The sequence below is a fragment of the Lynx rufus genome, unplaced genomic scaffold (assembly GCF_022079265.1).
Source record: "Lynx rufus isolate CCGP_SWC_20201006 ecotype Redwood Valley unplaced genomic scaffold, mLynRuf1.p SCAF_19, whole genome shotgun sequence".
In the NCBI taxonomy this organism is placed as follows: Eukaryota; Metazoa; Chordata; class Mammalia; order Carnivora; family Felidae; genus Lynx; species Lynx rufus.
Window position 1 is genome coordinate 31,578,498 of NW_025814833.1, and position 21,390 is coordinate 31,599,887.

At 45.2% G+C, this 21,390-nt stretch overlaps 1 protein-coding gene across 10 annotated transcripts in view; it reads right to left on the reverse strand.

Moving 5' to 3' along the window:
• Positions 1 to 1,431: 1,431 nt before the first annotated feature.
• Positions 1,432 to 21,390, reverse strand: part of ATP11C (ATPase phospholipid transporting 11C) — a 174,206-nt gene continuing 154,247 nt past the window's right edge. For 2 of the 10 annotated variants that reach the window (XM_047082036.1, XM_047082035.1), the window contains 6 exons: positions 20,936 to 21,071; positions 18,586 to 18,651; positions 16,273 to 16,376; positions 13,202 to 13,355; positions 6,739 to 6,843; positions 1,432 to 4,197 (listed from right to left, as the gene is read on the reverse strand). In XM_047082036.1, coding sequence (XP_046937992.1) covers positions 6,742 to 6,843; positions 13,202 to 13,355; positions 16,273 to 16,376; positions 18,586 to 18,651; positions 20,936 to 21,071 — 562 coding nt within the window. In that variant the 3' untranslated portion in view covers positions 1,432 to 4,197; positions 6,739 to 6,741. Of the gene's footprint in view, positions 4,198 to 6,738; positions 6,844 to 13,016; positions 13,083 to 13,201; positions 13,356 to 16,272; positions 16,377 to 18,585; positions 18,652 to 20,935; positions 21,072 to 21,390 lie in introns of those variants that run through there. The other 8 variants (XM_047082038.1, XM_047082037.1, XM_047082039.1 and 5 more) reach the window with 8 other exon arrangements.

Below are 21,390 nucleotides of genomic sequence, written 5' to 3' on the forward strand. Positions count from 1 at the left end.
TCAAATGGAGACATGTTAGCACCTACTTCATAGGACTGTTTGGGTCCTATGAACGTATACTAAGACGCGGGAACGGTGCCTGGCACAGAGTAAGTGCTGTTTAAGTGTTAAGACGAGGAGTTGTGACTTTAGTGGCTTTCCTGGTGGGAGATCTGTCCTGGCAGATTGACCAAGAGACCAAAGCAGCGGCAGCGGCAGGCGTTTTAAGCACGAACCTCCTGTGCCCTCCCCACACGAAGGGCCAGGGTCAAAGACCTTCTGGCCCACCGAGAGGCGCTCCATTCCGTTCATCCAGAGGCCGGCTCCCCGCACTTGCTCGGAAGCCCCGTCAGAGGACTTCCTTGATCCGCAGAGCGGCGTTTCTCCAGAACGTAAGGTCCGCGTAGGAGGATCTGAGCCCGTTTCTTTGCCCTTGAGTCGCTGGGAAAACGTGTCAGAGGGATTTTGCAAGTTGTGCAATAATCGAGCCCCTGCTTTTCTGACAACGATTCCCGGCACTCGGGCCTTCGAGCTTCATTAGTATGCGTCCAGCCCTTCGGCCCTGGACACATTCACTGAATAACCATAGTGATAACCTCAGCCCCTAACCTTTGTATGTGCACTTCTTGTTGAAGGGGCCAGACCACTCCGACTCTCACAATACTCACTTTATTGGCCAGTCCTGGGCAGGCTGGGCAGTGAGGCGGCTCCCCACCGGGCTGGATGGGGGAAGGGAAGGAAGGAAGCCCGCACAAACTACATCCAAGAAGACTGAAAGAATCCACCATAGTCCCATCTGTGAAAAGTCCGTAAATGACAACTATCCATTAAAAAGATCAGGGCGATAAAAATCCCCTTAATGTAAAAGTAGCGATGATTTCATCGGAATAACAAATGGAGCCTCGCAAGGCAGTTTTGATCCTTCGCCTCATCTGACCACCCCTCACCCCCCAAGACGCCATTTTGCAGGTGACGAGAGGGTGGAGAGGGAAATGGCTCTAAGAGCAAAGCTGGAACTTTCGCTCCAGTCTCACCTCCAAACACGGCCCGCTTCCCACTTCCCAAAAAATACAAGAGAGACGCCTGAAACTGACAGAACGCCGCGGGTGAGCCATACTGGCATTAAAATAAAAGATAAAGATAAAGAAGAGGAAATTCACTAAATGCAGGTCAAGGGCTTAATGTGATTAAAAGGCTACAAAAACCCAGAGACTTCCGTGTAAAAATGTAACACAACCAGCTCCCGTGGAAAAACTTTTACTTTCTCAGTAGTCGGTAACAGTGGGGTTTTTGTCTTAGAGGCAGGCCGAGGCATGTCAGAGGAATGGGGGAAGGGGAGACAGCGAGGGGCAGGGAGAGGGAGGGAGGGAGGCAGGGAGGGACAGGTGCACACACACACACCTCTGACCAAATTTCAAGCACACCGAGGCCATTCCAAAAGAGAGGCTAAAATGGCAATCGTATCATACCAAAGTTTATTGATACATCAAACAAAAATTTCTGTAATGAAAAAGGCAAGTTGCATTCATAAAAGATGGCATTCACAGTCATTATAGAAAGCAACGACGTGGATGTAAAAAACTGCTTAAGTGAAAAATGTAGTACTGCAGTCCCATGTTGCAAGCTGAAAAGTGATTTGGTTAACACTTGCATAAAATCTGCACATTTCTATACTGCATGTTATTAAAAAAATTCCATCACGAAGTTATTATGGATCTTGCAAATTTTGGCTTACATTTATACTGCTGCTGGTGTAGATGTTGTAGAGAGGGAATTTATGGTTTACGCTCAGTAGGTTACACCTTCAAACAAGGGACGACGGTTGTGAAAATTACAAGGACATCTTGACAGTTTAGAGTGGTTCCAATGATGGGTATATGTGAGCCTGCCATTACATCCTCCCCCTTTCTCTGTCACAAAACAAGGTGGTTAGACTGTCGAGCTAGGAACACCGGGGGACGGCTTACTTCGAGTTGTTCCGTCCGCCTAATCCCCCGCTAACCAGTTCTTACTTAGCTCGTTACTAAAATACCTTTCACAAAAGCAAAGTCAGGTCCCTCTCAAGGATCTAGGCCACGACGATCACCATCGTGAATTTGAGCTGCGGCGTAACGCGTAGCTGAGATAGGACCTTAAGTCCCCCTCAGTCACCCTCCTGGCGGCAAGGAATGCGCCACGCCACCAGTTACATGTCCGCTACCCTGCATATTCTGATGAGGCCACTCTCCAGTGGTTTGCGTTAAACGGGCCTCTCTCTGTATTGCGGGTCTCTCGCGTGTGTTCACATCCCATACGGCACTTCTGTAAAACAACAACGGCAACAACACGGCGACAGCCGCAACAAGCGGAAGAACAACAAAAAACGTCAAAAGCTTTCCTGGGTCTGACTTTTTAGCTCTTTGGAATAGGCAAAGAATGTACAGACTCTGTTTTCAGCAGATTACCTCAAACACAGGCTAGAGAACACAGCGCACTCAGGTAAGCTGTGAAGGACATCCGACAAAAGACTCAAAGATAATACTGATAGATGAGAACAAATGAAATAACGTAAAAGGGTCACGATGATGGAATGGTTTCCGGGAACCGGAATTATGTCCTTCCTAGAATTCAAGAAAAATGACACCTAAATACGGACCCAAATTATATATGGAAGAATCAAATGGGCCACACGGACCACATAAATACACCGGTATAGATTGGGTCCAACGCTTTCCTAAAGCAAGGTACAACAGAAACACGAATAATAGTACGGGCATGCCAGAAAGACACCCCAAAAAGGAAACCGGTATGAAAACACTTTTTTAGAAAAGTAATCTCTATGCCCAACACAGGGCTCAGACGCACGACCCTAAGATCCAAGGGCCGCGTGGCCTACCGACCGAGCCAGCCAGGCGCTTCTGAAAACACTGTTTAAGAGCCCCTTTCAAGCTAGTAGTCAGATGTAGCCATTTTTATCCCCCAAAATGTGTTTTTGACACTTAATAAAGATATTTCACATTTATTCTGATGTGTTCAGTGAACTCCGTAGGAGGCTAAAGCCTCCTCCTAGTCCAGGAAGTCAAGGCCTTCACCAAGGCGAATCTCACGGTTGAGAGTCAGACCGTCACCCAACCATGTTTGCTAAGAGAGAACATTCAAGTTCAGAGTCACGGCTGCGCAGGCCGAATCGCGGTCTTGGGACGGATCCCTCCTTCCCGAATTGGCAAGTTCAAAACAAAAGTGCTGCATGGATGTACAAACGCAGTCTCTTTCCAAAAATAACCGTTAACAGTTGGAAATAAGCTATTTTTTCACCTCTCCACAGAAAATGATAAAACACGGATACTCAGATGGCTTTAGTTTTATGTGACTATGGTTTTGCCTATCCCACCTCAGACCCCAGGAAAACGAATACTGGAAAATATCCGTTAGATCTTAACTCTTTCGAGGGGCTACTTACTAAGTGACTGGAAATGTTTTATTTTGAAAATAATCTGGTAGCCGTCCACGCATTAAGTGGGGTTTAATTCAGAAGAACAAAAATAAGTAATTTTTGTTGATTCTCACAAAAATATCCAGGATTCACATTCTTTCCACGTAAGGGTTCAAGGTTAGTTTTTGGCAAGGCTATTCCATGAGGACAGAATTAGCATGTGGGTGAACAGAAAGGACGAATTATTCTGATGCACTGATACCATTTAGTCTTCTTGTATTTTCAAGTATTCCTTTCATATGTTTGAAAACAAAATAATTTAAGATTATCACTCAGCAGGAACAAGAAATGTGGTCCAAACAGCCTATGTCTTCTACCAGGCAAAAAAAGTAATATTAGCCAAATCTATTCATTCCCTTGGTATCACTTCTACTTTATACTATTGTATTTAAATCCATTCACAGAGTTCATGGGTTAAAAGAGCACCCACTTGGTAGTTATAGTCGTCTATCTAAAGCCAGAAATTCTAATTATTCTTCTCGCTTTCAACTTTCATAGGATTCATAACTTAGAGCTTTGGCCATAACGGCTACTTACGATAACTGTAAATGCTTAAGAGAGTCATTTGGTATTGTAATGGACATTTATTCTGAACCCTAGACACAAGAGAGGGGTTTAGTTTGTTGCATATTACGTATCCTGAGATGACAACTTTTCGTAGTTGTGTCTTCGTGCTTTCTTTTTTAGCTGTAACCACTGTCAATATGCTTGTAGGACAATAACATAGGCAGTTCAAGATTCGGATTCTGAAAAATTTAAAACATACAGAGTTAAAAGGTTTATTTTAACAATCGCGCGAAGCCATCTGTTTAGCATTTTCCAAAATAAATCAAGTAGTAAATTTTGTTATGAGAGTAAAGGAGCTATCTTCAAGTGCCAAGTTTTATTCACATGCAGGGAAAAAAAAAGGGCGACACAATACCCAGTTTTTCATCCTTGCTTCAATTGTTGGCCGAGTAGATTCAGACCTGCTTTTTGCTTTTGGATTGCTCCAGGGCTCTCTCAGTCATCCTGACCACCAGGACCACCTAGCACAGCCGCGGCTTAGCTCAGCAGGGTCCCTCCCTCTAGCCTGGGAGCTGAAAATAGGGACGTTTCATTGGTCTATGTCCGGCACCTAGCGCCGTGTCCCGCATGCAGCAGATACTCAGGCCCTGGTGAACCGATGAACGGATTACTGTTTTCCAGGGTGTGTAAATTTTGACAGAGGAAGTCTGAAGATCTATCTGCTCCGTTTCGAAAGACTGCTGTGAAACTGTCTTTCAATTACTGAAAGAAACCGGTTTCTTCCCCATAATGCTGCAGTGAATTTTCTTTTTGGGAGATCATGTCTCTGTAAGTCAACCGAAGCTTCTGTTTCTCTTATTCATCCTGTTTTTTGGAAAGGCCACCACAGAAACTGTCCTAAGAAATCTGTGGATCCTTCTCTGTTCCCTGAACCTTATTCAGTGCTCTCCCAGGGAAGAAGATACACCCGACGGCCCCCTGCTAGTTGGGTTTTAAAAGGTTGGGTTGGAGGCCCCCTCCCAAGACCTAAGACTCGCGCCTCTCAACATACCTGATTTATACTCTACAACCCAACCTTTTTTTCCTAACTGTTTCTTTTCAGGTGGCAGCGTCACGGTGACCGACTCTAACCAAAATAAAAATAAGGTCGCCATTCACGCCGAGAACTTATAAAAGGAGTCGCCCACCGCTCCCTCATCGAGGGACAAACTCAGGGGCCAGGCCAATTGCCAAATTTTTTCCGTGGAGGAGAAATAATGCCACGTGAAGATATATTCCTGGAGGCAATAACTACGTTGAGGGCAAGACGACTGTTTCCTCACAAGAAAACTTCCCCACTTCTGTGTTGGGCGTTGTAGGACTTAAGGCCCTGGAGAGGCCAAAAGCACAAGCAGCGTCTCAGCCAGCCGGGTCTCCCAAACGCGGACCGAGCTGAAGAAAGCGATCCAGGGGGATACAAAATGAGCTGGGAACAGGAGAGCTAAAAGGCACCATACAGCTTAGGACAAGGCTACCTGGGACAAAAGGGTCCAAGGCTCTGAAAGCCACTGGGAGGCAGATTCGTTCCCGAGGGAAGGAAGATCGAAGCAGGTGAGTCGCTCCCCACGGGGAAGGCTAAGAGGTGCGCCGGGGCCAAGGGAGTCTGCGTCCGAAGCAACACTGGGGACGCAGACTGGCAAAAACCGTAGGGCACAGGAGAACCAGAGCACGCGCTCCATTACTCTCCTTTTTGTTCTTCGCTGGCGGGTGGGGGGAGTTGACAGCCGACGAGAAAAACGGGCCCACGGGGAGGACTCCCGATCGGGAGTTCCAAAGGCAAGAGGCTCCCGATGACCGTCAGTTTTTCGATGCGCAGGAGAGACGGCCCTGCCCTAAGCTGTATGGAGTTGTTTCCAAGCTGATGGGCTCGGAAACCTCATTCATGAATTACTCTAAATTCCTACGGGTGGAGGAGAAGAGGCCTCTAAAGGTCTGGGACGACGGAGGCCGCCGCAGTGAGTGGGAGGGAGAAAACACACAGAGGAGAGGACACCTCCCGTGCCACGGCAATTCCCCCCCACTCGTCTCTGAGGGTAAATGAGACAACAGGCCATAAAACGGATTTACTCGTTTTGGGGAAAACGAACTGCGAAGAAGCGTTCCACGTCATTAGGTTAGCATCCCCCTGAATGGCTGGGAAAGATTTGAGCTTTTACCTCTGACAAGTCGAAACATCTAGCTTGAATAAAACTTGACATGAATAAAAGTGATTAGGTTGGGGCATTAATTTGGGGGGTCAGACATGTACGAGTACATTAAGTGTATACCTGCAAACACACAGACACAGCACATGGAGATACAAACACACTGGATTATTTGCACCTAATTCCCAAAAGAACATGCAATGCTAAATTGACTTGACGTTATACAGATGCAATTTTGGAATATTTGTTTTCAGTTTTCCGAATGATCTTTTACAGTCGAGACTGTTATTTCCTAATCGGTATTAACGAGCACTTTCACGGGACGGCTCTGCCGCAAGTCGCCCCTCGCAAATTAAATATGTTTTTTTACCCTCCAGCTCTGCAAACGGCCTAAAGTTTCATTTGGGAGCTTAGCAAATTTAAAATACCAATTTTCCCCATATTCCAAGTAATGCATCTTTATATTTTTGTAAAGAGTAAGTATAAAGTTCACCACACCAACAGCAGAGAAAATTTAGAGTGATATTTTCATTTTTGTCTTTATAATGCTGTTAATCTGTTTCTTTAAAGCCAGCCCGCTCGTTTACCACTAGGTACCTGTTACAATATATTAGATTCGTCTGAGAATGTTCGTAAAAGAAGAGGTCTGACTGAAGGTCTGGCGGATAATGAGTCAGATGCCCTTTTACAGCTCAGATTTCTCTGTAATAGTGAGGTAAAGATACTTAAAGCATTTGAAGACTGGTTAACCTACCTGGTGATAAAAACGTAGAAGAAAAAGAATCATTTCCTACAGACTACTCTTTTGGCCAAAAGTACAAACGATTAAGCTACAGCAGATGTGTCACATTTCAACGGATACGCTTAAAGACCTAAGGAAGTCTCCAACTCGAATTGAACGGTTTTCACGGTATAAGTATACAGATATTAGTAGTATAAGGCAAACTGGGCGTTTTGAAATGACACTGGTAGGTTATGTGGGAGATGAGTCAATATGGTTGGATTAGTAAACCTTACCATCCTTTTGGTGAACACCTCTGAGAGTTGGGCCGGTGCTGTGAGTGTATCGAGCAAAGAGAGATTTGTGCAAAACATTCCTGTCTTCGTGAACACCCTAGCTCTAGCACGCCGTGGCTTCCACTGTGCACCGGGAATCAATGGGGCTAGAGAGTTACGGTCCAAGTGTTCGAACATCACCTCCTCTCCAGTGTGACCATTTGAGAAGGTGAACAAATGATTAAAGGAAAATGACAAAATACTCTTAAGTATCAACAGAAGGTAGAGAAATGAGCACTGAGAAGTCATCGTTCATAAAGAGTCAGAAAAATGGTGTCAAGCAAATGAGAACGCAGGCAAGTCGGTACATTAAGAAAGGAAATCACCTTATTCACTCCAAGAGAAACTGTGATTGCTGGAAGTTTGAGAAAGCATGAAGATAGTAGATGTTCCTGAGGAAGGGAGGCGTTTCGTTACCTTGTTCACAATTGCACAAAGGGTGGAAAATTGCAGTAGAAAAAAGAGAAATGCAGAAACCAAAAAAAAAAAAAAAAAAAAAAAAAAAAAGTAAATATTCTCTGAAATGTAAGACATTTAAAAAGAAACCTGGAGAATTCGAAGTCGAAATGACATGTTAGTTTTGAAGGCATCACTTTCTGAAGTAATAGTAGAGTCAGAGTTAGGAACAGTCCATTATATGTGCAAATGACTATTTCTCCGTATAACAATTTAAAGTTGCTTTGTTCATGGGAAGATGGACTATTCTGAATCGTTTTAAAACACGCTTCTCACTAAAATATGGCTTGTTTCTAATCGTTAACTCACTAACCTACATGGTTCGAAATCCATGGGTCAGAGAGCTATGTCCAGGGTCCATCACCAGTCTATCCTGAAGTCACTATCTCCCCTATCCAGCTGCAAAGATTCAACACGAAGGGACTGACTGCTGTCGGGCCGTGGCATGTTACAAACCTAACAAAACTAACACAATGGGAAGACATTTGGTGAAACCACACTTCGCTCCCATTTACTGCCGGACCAGTGTTTAACTTCCCTTATTCTAACGTAGTTTTTCCAAAAAAGATTTTATTTTTAAGTAATCTCTACACCCGCCGTGGGGCTCAAACTCACAACCCCGAGAACAGGAGTAGCACATTCTACCGACTGAGCCAGCCAGGCGCCCCTATCCTAATGTCATTTGATCGGTTTTTCTCTTTTTTCTTACAGAGACCTCTTCAGCAGGGTAGGCTAAAGGGCTAGGAATTTCTCCTTTAAAATGCCTAGAGAGAGCAATTCTGCTAATCAAGATTACCCATGTTATCTACTCAGTGCCTAATGGAAAGTAGGTCTAAAAAAAAGGTATCAGCTAAAGTATCATATGTATCTAATAGCAGCGAATAAACAATAAAACTCTTACAGGCAAATACTTTGACTTATTCATAGATGTTTGAACACAGCTGTATTTGTTTTCCTGTTCGTATTTTCCTTAAATAAAGTTGGTGACATGTTGGCAACATGCAAATCCCCAATGGATGAGGCTAGAGAAATAAATATGTTGTTTCTGGGAAGAAAAATTTTAAACTGTCCTGTCTTCCATTTCGCGGGCAAAACTCTCATAGTGAGATTAACACGACACCGAGTCCCCCGCCCCCACGTTTAATATTCAACCCTATTTATTTAAGACTGCAACCCTAAGCACAGTTTGGTACACTCAAAACCTTATATCCAACCGTCAGAGATAAAAGTATTTCTATGAAGCAGAAATTTTAGGGGTTCATAGATTAGGCCGCTTTATAAAGGAAAGAGAAAGGGAATATGAAAGTAGAGAAGGCAGGAGAGAGCATGGAAAGAAGATCTAAAGCAATCAAAAACCGATATAGCCAGCGACTGGTGGAGGTGGAAGGAAGGGAGAGAATGAGCTAGAAGAGTATGACATTCCCACATTCCTCCGCAGTCACCTGCGTCAAAGAGGCCAATGCATAAAGGTCCGTCTCAACAGCCACGATGTGAGGATTCAACGTTTTGCCTGATCCGGTCAACAGGACTGTTATCCTTAGAGGCCAAGGTTGGCTGGGACACTGTCAGAATCACGACAGTAATCAGCCTCGGCACCACCGTTTTTAACAGGATAAAGCGTATTCTCCAAAGTTTGCAAGGCGCTTTCTCTGGCAGAGCTCCCTACGAGTCTTTCTTGTTGTTCGTGCGGACATCCCGTGCTAGGCATGGCCACGTGGCTAGGGCCACTGCCATCAGAGGACAGCAGTCCAGGGTCTAGCAGGCCAAGTCAAGCCTCCCTCTTGACAGTGGCGGGTTACGCGGGCAAACTTACTTAAAGGTACGTGGGCAAGTCCTCCGTCGGAAGTGGCAAGTGGTAGCTACCACTTGGCCAGAAAGGGCAGGGGTCAGTTCACGGACTACCACGGAGCCCAGCAACTGTGCTTAGGGGAGACACAACCTGTTGACGCACCCACCGGGGTTCCTACACCGGAAACTTCCTTTGAGGGGTCGTCTTGCAGTTCCGTTGTCCTGCGCTCACGGGTGCTTTCGTCACGTCCTGTCGTGACGGGGATGCAGCTCTGGCAGGGTAGGAGCTAAAGAAAAGCTTTCTGATCCTTCATGATGGGACCTGGGCCTCAAAAGCTAACCACACTGCTGAAAAGACAGCTGAGGAACAGGTAGCTGAAACCAACCTGTGAGTTAAATGACCGAGGGAACCCGTTTGCGAAGACAGCGGGATCCTCTCCGGTGCTGATGTCAGGACGGAACCCGGCTGGGCTGGAGGCTGCCACACAAGCCTTTTTACCGGCGGCTTCCGGAGGTGGCGACTTGGAATAGCTCGGATGTGTTACAACGCGCTACATCCCGGAGTCTACTATTCTGCTCCGTGCCGGCCTCCCCAAGGGTTGCGTAATAATCCTCTTTAGAACTGCGCTGGGGTGGCAGCTCCTCGTGAGCTGGGGCCACGCGTGACTCATCCCTGGATTACCGTCACCTAGTGCGGTGGCTAGCTAACAGCGGACCCTCACGCGACGTGTGTCGAACTGAATGGCATCCAGCAGAAGGCCGCTTCTGTAATTGTCGCGTGTACGTGGCTTAGCTTCTTTTTCAAATGCCAGAGACGTTTTCACCACCCACTGCCGCGTTCCCTCCTGGAGACAGCTGCCGAGACCCACACGAGCACGGCGCTCGCTGGCTATGTGTCCAAAGGCTCCAACACGCTTACTGGCTGAAGTCGGGGGGAGTCTTCCAGGTCTAGGCGGGGACACTCACTTTACCACATTAGGGAGCCTGGCAGGCAGGAGGCTGACCCAGCGTAAGAGAATCTTTGGCCGCTCTTTAAAGTGAAGCCAATGCCTTAGCAAGGGATGTTACGCAAAGTGGGAAGTCACCCAGGATGCCAGACTGGCTGGCGATGAAGATCCTCTTTCTCCTTCATCTTACAAGTGGCCTCTGCTTCTCTGAATGGCCAAACAGGGCCTCACGGAAACAGACGTGACTTATCAGGACAGCCATGGCTGTTTCAGCTGGCCTTTATGCATTCATACGCGCTACTTTGCTCTTGCGTTTCCTCACAAGGGGGGGGGGGGGGGGGGAAGGCAGTGCTGCTGAGTGCCCGCAACTTTGCGTCTCATCTGCAACTCTCAAAATCCCACAGGGTCTGAAAAACCACTTAGCCTTTCAGACACTGGATGTAAAGAGAGATGTTCATCAGTAGGCGGTTCAACACATGTTCTGGTTCAATGAGGGCAGGGATCGATGAATGAGTGATTGGATGAATGAAGGTGATTATGGGAGTTTTCCCGGTTGTTCTAGCACACCAGCATGCCAAGCTATAGCACAGGCACTATAAATCCTCCTATCGTGGACATAACCCATGGCAAACAAATCGCATGCCGAACCGCATGCTTTCGGCAGAAGTTCGGATTCTACCGTTTGCGTGGAAAGAAAATGTTTTACGTCTTTATGTGGGACTGCTTTGTATCATCCCTCTATTTTATGGCCACTGAATTTATAGAAAAGTCACCTCCAGCCTGTGTCTAAGTTTATTTTTTAATTTAAAACAAAATTTTTTCAATGTTTCTTTTTGAGAGAGAGAGACAGAGGACGAGCGGGGAGGGGGCAGACAGAGAGGGAGAGACACGGAATCCAGAGGAGGCTCCAGGCTCCGAGTTGTCAGCAAGGAGCCCGATGCGGGGCTCGAGCCCACGAACCGTGAGGTCATGACCCGAGCTGAAGTCGGACGCCTAACCGACTGAGCCACCCGGGTGGCCCCCTTTTATTTATTTTATTTTTTAAAATGTTTATTTTACTTATTTTAAAAGAAGGGGTCTAAGGAAGAGGACAGGGGTGATGTGTTCGAAGGTTTTGATTTCTGAGGTGTTTGTATCCTCTTGAGAGTGGGAAGTTGGGTGTGAGCCATCAGTTAGCAGGAGCTCCACCGACCCAACTAAGAAATACATTTAGGAGCATTCCCAAAGTGTACTCCCAAGTAAGGAGAATGGGAGGGCACCTCAGAGATCTTTCCCAGACAAATTCTCTATTATAACAAGGCACCAAACCATTTCTTACAGTGACCGTTTTTTATCGGGCTTGATGGAAGTTGCTGCTTGAGCCATTCTGGGAAAAACGTGTTATATCGACCGGTTTTTACCCCTGGTCAACTGATACGGAGGCATACTCAGACAAGCAAATGCCTCTTTCGAGTCCTAAGACTAAATCCCAGGCTGGAGGGAGACGGTCAGGGGTCTACTGGAAGGATTAAAGAGTGGACCAGGGTAATGGTATCGTGTTCAGTGCCGCCCGCAAGGCATGCGGAGGCAGGGGGTTAAGGCCAGTTCCGACCACCTAACCGTACAGTGGCTGGCTTTGTGTACCAAGAATCGACGTGGCTCATGCCGCTGACAGTCGACTGCTTTTGACTGGAGCTGATGCCAACCTGTTGATCACGAAAGGTCCTCTTTAACGCGTCTAGTCGCGAAAGGTTTTCTCGTAATCGTTTCAGCTCCTACAGCTGCACGATGCCAACCACCGCATTCTATCAAATCAGTGGGCCAAAACCCCCATCAGACAAGCCAGTTTTGTGGCTCAGCTAGTTGGCAAATTTGATCCAATAGGTCAGGTAGATATACGTTAGACCATTTCCTGAATATATTGCACTGGAGGGGCTGTGAGACGGAGGTGCTGTGAATAATGAGACAAACGGGGTTTTGCTTGGCAAAATGAATTAGCGTTGGCAGGAAGAGGACATATTTAATTAACCTGTTGGTCAGAATGTGCCAGTTTTATTTTCCAGGCTAATCTTCCCCTTTCACTTGAAAGGCTTTTTAGAAATGTTTGAAAGCTATCAGACAACGCAGGGCCAAGCAATTAGGCTGGCAGAGGGTAGTAACTTGTCGCTCCCGCAAGAATTTGGCGATTTAAGCAGCAAAACTAAAAACACACTCATAAAATAATCTGAATTTTTACAAGTGTGTTCAGGAAGGTAAGGATGCAGAAATCACATCCAGGGAGTTCTCTTTGGTTCAGATATACTGCTGGACAGACAGGGCTAGAAGCGATACAGAGATTAAGCAGCACTATAATCAGAGGAAGGGGGAGAGGTTTGAAAGAAGCAAATTGGGAGTATCGACTGAAGAAACAAAAAAAACAAAACAAAAAAACCTCTGCAAACAACCCGCAGGGAAATTTCTAAGGTTAAAGCTGGAATGTTGGTGTGGAAATTCCTGGTGTGAAAATTCTAGGCTAAAAAAAAAAAAAAAAAAAAAACCAAAAAAAAAACAACAACCATTTTTTCCATTTAAAATTCCATATGGAGCATATGAGATGCTCCATATGGATTGCTAAAGGTCACATAGAACACTATTAAGGAGTCTACTTACCACCTGCATTGGATAACGGAGTTTTTACTATACTTTTTATGCAGAAGAGGAAATTAAGTGATGCACCTGTAAGGAGGGGTTTAACATGCTGTAACTAACGCAGTTCTCTAAATAAGGTTTTTAGTTCATGGCAGATATTGAAGCCCCTTCCAAAAATCAAGTGATAACATAAATTTAGTTCTTACCCTGGCACTTCTTCTTCTTACATTCTTTAAGACTATCAGGAGAATCTCAGGGAAAAGGCTGATAAATATTAGAAGAACTATGGCCAACCATGTAGATACAGAAGATAGCATTTGAGCAAATACGAAATACATTCTCTGTTGTTTGAGAAAAGGCCTAGGGTGGAAAGAAAACACAGAATGGAAAAAGAAATCAGGTCCTGTCATATCAAACAGAGGTGTCATCGAAATTATCTTTTGTAGTTAAAGGGACTCTTCTAAATTACACACCTTAATAAAAATAATTTTCTTTAAGAATATCCCCAAAGTACTACACAGATTTCATGTACTAAATGTTGGGAGGAAAAAGAAAGGATAACTAAAGGGCAAAAACGACAATAAAGTGCATGTGACCTGAAAACAACTAAGCAATCAACTTTAAAACCGTCAAGTGCAGAGTATGTATTTGCATTAGAAAATATTGGGGCTTCAAGATACTCAAAAAGAAATGGTTACTTCTTATGCTAAAAGGTATTTTACTTCCTCAGCTGTTTTGTTCATAGGAGAATGGACTGTGCTCTACATTCGGAAATGTAAAAGACGTTTTTACACCCCGCCCGCCCTCCCCCCTCCCCCCCACTCTACGTAAATATACAAGGGAGGGTCGAGCTTCTCTCTCCACCGTTCTCATCCCCGAATACAGACGGGGTACCCAGGGTGTGCCAACCAGGCTGGACAGGAGAATGTTGCTAATAGGACACGCAGTCTTGGGGGCCAGATATCTAGGACCCTTCATCCGGATGCTGGATTTCATTCGAAGTCATTCACTGAGCTGCTTGGTGGCCACAGAGAAGCACAGCTAGTTTCCCCAGGCCGAGGCACGGAGAGCCTCAGCAGACTACACGCTGTTTGCAGCAGGGGAGGAGGAAGAGTCCAGGGTTGGGATACACAACAGATTCTCCCTGGATTAGGAGCTCTGGGCGGATAACCACTTGTCTCATTTATTAGACGATGCAAAGGGCTCGCTGAAGATAAATTTGTTCCTCATTAAAAAAAAAAAAATCGATGTTTGTGCCCTCCCTCTCATGTAACATAATAAAATCAAGTTTGCGGCTCTAGGTACATGGGGACTAGAGTGTGGCAGAGGAAGTGAGCAGAACAGTGAGGTGGAGAAATTCAGGAGGTCTGGGCTAAGTCTTCTAGGGTCCCTACCGTCCAGAAAGAATTCTGCAGAGCTCTCACTCTAACTCTGAAGGGCACCCTGACTCATTTTCTAGGCAGTTAATGGACCCTAATAAGCGTCCAGTACACAAGTGACAGGGAGTCACAGGGCATTCCACACAGTACCCACAATACTCTGTCATTCACCGCTCTAGAATTTTCTTTGTCTTGAGGATACCTATGGAGCTTTACAGGGGAACAGCAAAAAGCAAAAGGTATTATTCCTGGATTGGGTTTGGGGCTCAGAAATCATCGTTCTCACTGCCAATCCCCACATCACAGAGGGATGTGTCACCACGCCTCGGGGCTGAGTGTGTCCAGAGATAGTAGCTGGAACCAGCATTCAGCTCAAGTCTCTCACAGTTTCTGGTCATATTTCGCTGGTTGCTTTATAATGTAAGTTTTATATTCATGTAGTGGCTCAACTCAGCTCTACTGAAGGACAGCACTACGGGCAACAAAATAAAAACAGATTTATCACTATTACATTTTCAGGAAGTATCTCTAATGAATGAAAACAGATGTGACAATGTCTTAATCTTTTGAAGGATTTATTTTCATCAATAAGGGACGGTCTGTGGTCAGAGTTAGAAACTAGCTGGCTAGAAACATTTCATTCTTGTGGAAATTTTGCATTAGTTCAGAAGCTGATTACATGGATTCATAGATAGAATTATGGTGCTCTGGGCAGAATTACAATTGTATATTACATTTGATTAACCAACTTTGATTAATTTGTGGATTATTAAAGACAACAGGGACTTCCGTCAGCTTCACTGCTGCAGAAATTACCTCTTGGAGGTGCCCAACATATGCCATGATTACACTTTTTGGAACTGGTAGTTCCTTACGCGATTAGGCTTTTCATATTTTTATTTCTTAAGGCTTTCATTTTAACAGCTTCTCAAAAGCAGTAAGAGTTTCTTCTAATGAAGTCTCAAGGGACGATAAACACAGCCTCACATCTCCGTGATAACATGGAGTGTTTTGTATGCATGATTTTGCCCGAACCCGTGCAAAGAATGTCCTCCTAGAATTGCACCCTATGGCTTCCTCTAGCCATGCTCTCTGCATCCTTGTCAAGAGAAGCCACTGGTTAATGAAAGCGGCTACACAACATTTAGGCCTCTGGGAGTAAGAAAAGGAGAGGACAATCTAACTTATTTTCATTCCTTCTAACTCTCCTGATCACAGCTTATACGCCCCTCTCGCTAGATTCTGATCTCCTTTCCGTTTCCCCCAGAGTGCTTCACACAAAAGGGATCCCAAATGAACGTCTACCGAACCAAGATGAACTCAGTGAACTCGAAGGCCACGCTGTCCAGTCTGCCTCTACCCCCCCCCCCCCCGCCCCCGCCAGCGAGATGGTGAGGTTAAGACACAACCCTCTGGATACTGAGGGGTATGTATTCCACACCCTGAGCACACCTGTAGGGACAAGACTGACAGTAACAGCCCAGAAAGAGACAAGGGAGTCCAAATGGGTAATAACGGATCTGTTGGCCACTGTGGCACGTAGAAACGTCACAGGATGAGTATTTCCACTGTAAATCACATGGAAGGTCCCTGCTAGAACTTGCGGTTTCACTTCACAGAGAGATGCTTACACACGTTCAAGGTGAAAGATGTGGACGGGGGCTATTAGAAGGGAGGACTTCTGAGTGACTCGTGTAGTCCATTTACTTGCCTGCGAAATCTTACCTGAAATGAGCAGCACTCGTAGCTGAAGTGACTCCCCATCCATGAATATTGAAGACCTGCCATCTTACCTGATCGGCGCTTCGAAAGTATAATTAACGTTTGCATAGACAATGTACATAGACACATATCTACTTTGTTATTTACACATTACTCACACGTGTACAGCTGCTTACCAAATAATTCCTCCCCAGAAGAATGAGAAAAATACATAAAAGGCTAAAGAACCCCAAATCACAAAGTGATTTATCCACGTCCAGAAACGAGTATCCAAGGCGAGCTGAAAAGACACAACACAAGAGATGTCGTGATGGGTACAAACTGCACCGGGCAGTAAGTCCACTCTGCCACTCGAGAACTTGAATACCTTAGGATACCTACGGGAGGATCTAGCTTGGGCCAGGCAACTAGAAGAGAGGGAAACTAAAAGAAGAACAGAATCCAGACTTTTCACAGAGCCAGGGCAAGAAAGGGGTTTAGCTCTGTCCCAAGGTCCCTAGACCCTACAGTATAGGCTTGGGGGCGGGGGGGGGGGGGGGGGCGTGTCAAGCAAGTAGCAGGTGGGTGTGGGGCTGGAGATGCCGCACTCCTGAAGGAGAGGCAGGCATCGAGGCCACGGGAATATCCAGGAGGCTGGAGCCCCAAGTCCTCGGGGAGTGGCGGCCAAGAAGCTGACGACAAACGGACAAGGCCGAGCTGGCACTAGATGGACACAGAAAAGCAGCAGGAGATGGAAGGGTCAGTTAGGAAGAGGAGACGAACTACAGGGAGGTAGCTCCAACACAACAGCCGGCGATTATTAAATGCCAAGGGAACTAGGTCTACACGCCTGGCGCCATGTAGCAATGAATCCTGGGCCTGACCAGGTAGTGCGCCTTTCAATTGTGAAAGCCAGGTCTAGTCCGTTACACGAGTAACACTTTCAGTTGCCTTAGGTGTTAATCCCTCCACGCTTCTGCCAGGGCCGACTGTCTCTTCGGATTGTGGCACCTGAGGTTTTCAAGTGCAATCTAAAAATAAAAAGTATGGTCTGTTCTGCCTGTTTAAAATCGCTGGGCCACGTGGACTAACATCTGGGGATGTTTTTGAACTTTTTAAAGAGGAGGTGGTGTCTCCATTTTGTTACTTGCTGTGACACCCCGGTCCTCCACTCTCTGTTATAGTTTCTCATCCATAAACCTGTGGGCTGCTCGGGAAAAGGTCACAATGATGCCCATCCAAAGATGAGAGAGTGCACGTCTTTCGAGGGACCCATGAAAGACAGCACGGTAAGGCCACCTCTGACATCGAAGGGCACTTGGAAGCCCTGGGGCCATAGGCAAGAGCAGGTGAAAAAAAGGTGGGGAGGCCTTCGTTTCAAATCATGATCCTGTGAATCATCGTAATAAATAGCAACAACTAGCATCTATCGTTCTGACCACATTCTATGCGCCAGACACCGTTCTAAATGCTCTGTGTGTCTTCACTGAGAGACATCCCACCAAAAATCCTAAGCGATAACGCTTATCTCCATTTTATAGAAGAAATGAAGGTACTGAGAAATGGAGTCACTTGCCCAAGAATACCAGCTAGTAAGTGGCTAAACTGAGACAAAATTGTAGCATTTTCTTTTGCAGCCCTAAAATATTACTGAAATAGTCGATGAAAAATGCAAACGCATGTTGGCTCTGTTGGGTATGAGAAATGAATCAGGAATAAAAACTTAGAGGGGAGATGATCAGAGGTCCTTTGTCAATCATTCTTCTAGAATTCTAGTGTGGACCACTGGAATTCATTTAAAGATGCTCATTCTTGGACCCCACGTGAGGTGTTCATTACTGGAACGATCATCAAAAGAATTTGATTATGCTTTCAAGGATAAGAGAGTCCCAAATCGGAAGTCTCAAGGGTCGAATTCAGCAAGCCTTCAGAGTATACTACATGGCTGCATGTTAATGCCAATGACTCCTGTATGCTACCTGCTGTACATTCGTATGCATTTCATCACTAATATGGATACACGTCAGTGATAAAGATATTATGTAAAATTTTGTCACTACTGAGCTCTTTTGCACACATTTCTCGCTCATGGACATCTATTCGATTGTCGTAAGTACCCAAACTGCTTTGAGGCCTGGTGTTGGTAAACAGATACCTAGTTTTAAAAACTATTCAACTCTTTAACATGAACACACACACACACACACACACACACACACACACACACACACGCTCACAGCCTGTCTATATACAGATTTTGAACATAACTATGTGTATGAATTTTTACGGAATGAAATGAAAGAGAACACGTTAACAGACTGGAAAAATGGTTCACAAATAGCATACAAGTGTCTAAATATCTAATATCATACACAGTTTGGTAAAGATTCACACTTGAATGAACAACCTGCAATAAAAATAAAGAGAAGACAAAAAAGACAGGACAGTGGGAGATCAGAAAGTACTACAAAAACAGTATTAAGTATATTTGAATAAATAAAAAATCTAACCTTCAGAGTTACAGTGAATACTAAGACTGTAAAAACAATGGTTCCAAAAGTCCAGTTTCCATATACCTGAAAAACATTTAACAATTACACGCACCATGAATACACGAGCCTACTTAAGCAAATAAAAAGGCAACTTTAATCTTCGGCGTAAATGCTGAGGATTTCCGTAGAAACTGTTTAGGGAAATATGTGATCAAAAGATCAGGCCAAGACGTTGGCTCTTACTGTGACCCTACATTTCCTCGGACAGCTACAGCACACTTGTGGTTGACGGGGTTTATTCCATTACTTCACGTAGTACCGAACAGGGAACACACTGGTGTCATAAAGGCAGAGAAACAAAAAACCCACCCCTATTCCCACTAACGGTAACGTTCATCAAAACAGGGCATTTGGATGATTCGTGTCTCTGAAGAGTCTGATATGGGCTTTCTCTGCAATACAGAAGTAAAGCTCTCCAAGGAGGACCAATCTCTAGACACATGGACTCACATCTTAAAGATAAAGCCTAAGTTTTTGGCTGTAACTATTAGAACTGTCAACAGGTGCACACTGAAGAGAAGCAGAGAGCGTATAAACCCATAACTACGGCAATGAATGGCACATATGCTTACCAAATGCTGTCAAGATCTGAATGCATAGCATTAAAACAGAAAATGAAATGTAAAAAGTTTTTTAAAAAATCGTAAAAAATTAAGATTAACAGAAGCAAAAAAAAAAAAAAGATTTGATCAAATCATACGTGGTGTCATGTTTAATTGCTGACAGCAGTTCTTACACTTACTGTAACTTCAGCAAACATTTAGAAGGATGGCGACACGCGCAGTAAAGTCTAATCCATTTGGCCTTCATGAACTCAAAATGGGTGATGAATGGGACACACGCTGGGCCAAAGCTCCCTGCGCTCCACCCAAAGTCTGCTGAGCAAATGAAACGTGGCACCAGGACCGCAGGAGAGTACCCACCTACTTTGCGGCCAACTCTTTTTCAGAAACAGTCAGCTCTTTAGAATTTATGTGCCAGATGAAACTAAAATACAACGTGAACGTCACAGAAGCAGCCGTAAAGCTACGGCGAACTGAGAAATCGTGTGATGTGATCCCTTCTTACTGGTGGGCAAAGCTCAAGGGATTGGCCTACAGAGATTTAGGAAGGTACTCTCCTTGACAAGGGCTACGTGTGCCTACTCTAAAGTCCTAGATCTCTATTTCTCCAGCAGTTACTTGGTGATTTACCATTTTTCTAAAGCGATCTCTATGTCCAACCTGGGGCTCGAACTCATGACCAAGAGTCCCATGCTCTACTGACTGAGTCAACCAGGTGCTCCCAGTGATTAATAATTTTAAGGGACTCCTATTAAACTGCCTTCTGTTAGTCCAAATTAGAAAGGTTTTGTGTGTATGTAGTACCTAACTTCAAAGTATCATTCAAATTCCTTGAGCCCATTACTTCCCTAACAGATGCTGACTGTGCAGGTTGTGGACACAGTCACCGCACTCGGTAAATTCATTTTGAACCTTAGCTTCGCTCTACATGATAAAGAATGAGTGACCATTGAAGAGGAAGCCCAGGAATCGAACGAACGTAGCGAAAGCACATGTGAAGCGCTGGGCTCGACATTCACCGTGTGGCTGTGAGAAGACCTCACCCCATCAGCAGTTCTTTCCTAGAACACAAGCCAGGGAAAAACCACCCCCACGCAGGTGCTGACTTATGTAGTCGCTTGCCAGGAAGGCACTGGTGGGATTAGTGTAGCCTTTCTGGAAAACACTGTGCTCCCACGTGGAAGGGAAGGAGGAAGAGAAAGGGATTCCCACTCTTCAACTATTGGGCGAATATTGTAAAGATACGGGGGCTACCCCCTTCAACTCTAAGCATGAAAGGCCGCTATAAACAAGAACCGAGTGGGGCCAGACTTTGCCCCTGCTTTGCGAAGTCTTGCGGCCTCTGGCTGGCTCAGTCAGTAGACCATGTGACTCCTGATCTTGAGGTCCTGAGTTCGAGCCCCACGTTGGGGGTTGAGTTTCCTTAAAAAGAAAACATCAGGAAAGGTATAGGGGTCCAAATGCCGAAGTACTAAAAACTCTGTTCAGCTATTAAAAATTACAGCCAAGTTAAGCTTCTAGAAGGTTTGTACACAAGGTCTCTAGTTAGCCATGCGCACAGGAGGCGGCTTACTTCAACACTTCTATCGTTCTAAAAAAGTTGTGGGAACTAAAGACTACACCTTAAGAAAAAGTTGGCAAAATGATTAGAGCTAGATTACATGTATGAGAAATCCAGTGCCGATAGACAAAAGATAAGCCATGCTTACAATACCAACAGATGGAACATATATATTTTTTTTTACCTTTGCATTTTCTTCCAGGGATGAAGTCTGAAAGAGAAAGTAGGTCCCAAAGAAGAACACTGTCCCTTCAAATGCAGCCAGAAATGTCCAATATAAGAAGGGCCCCAACTGGAGCATGGCATTGTCAGAGATTTTCCTGTTGGCAAATGGGAAAAGGCACAGGGTAATGAACCTCCGGAGGCTGTCTCTTCAAGGCCACATCGAAAGGCACACAGGTGTGATGACCCTGTTGTAATGCAGGGCGCTATCCCTGGAGGACCGGAGGGCCATGCGGAGCCACAGGTCTACCTCCCTGCAATCGCCTCCTGACTACGGCAGCGAGTAAACAGAGTGCCAAGTTAAAATTCTGGCCACTGACAACAACAACCTCACCAATAATAATTAGCTCCCGTTTACTGACTACTTCTTTCGTGTCAGGAAGCTGGGTTAAGAGTTTTACATACATTGTCCATTTT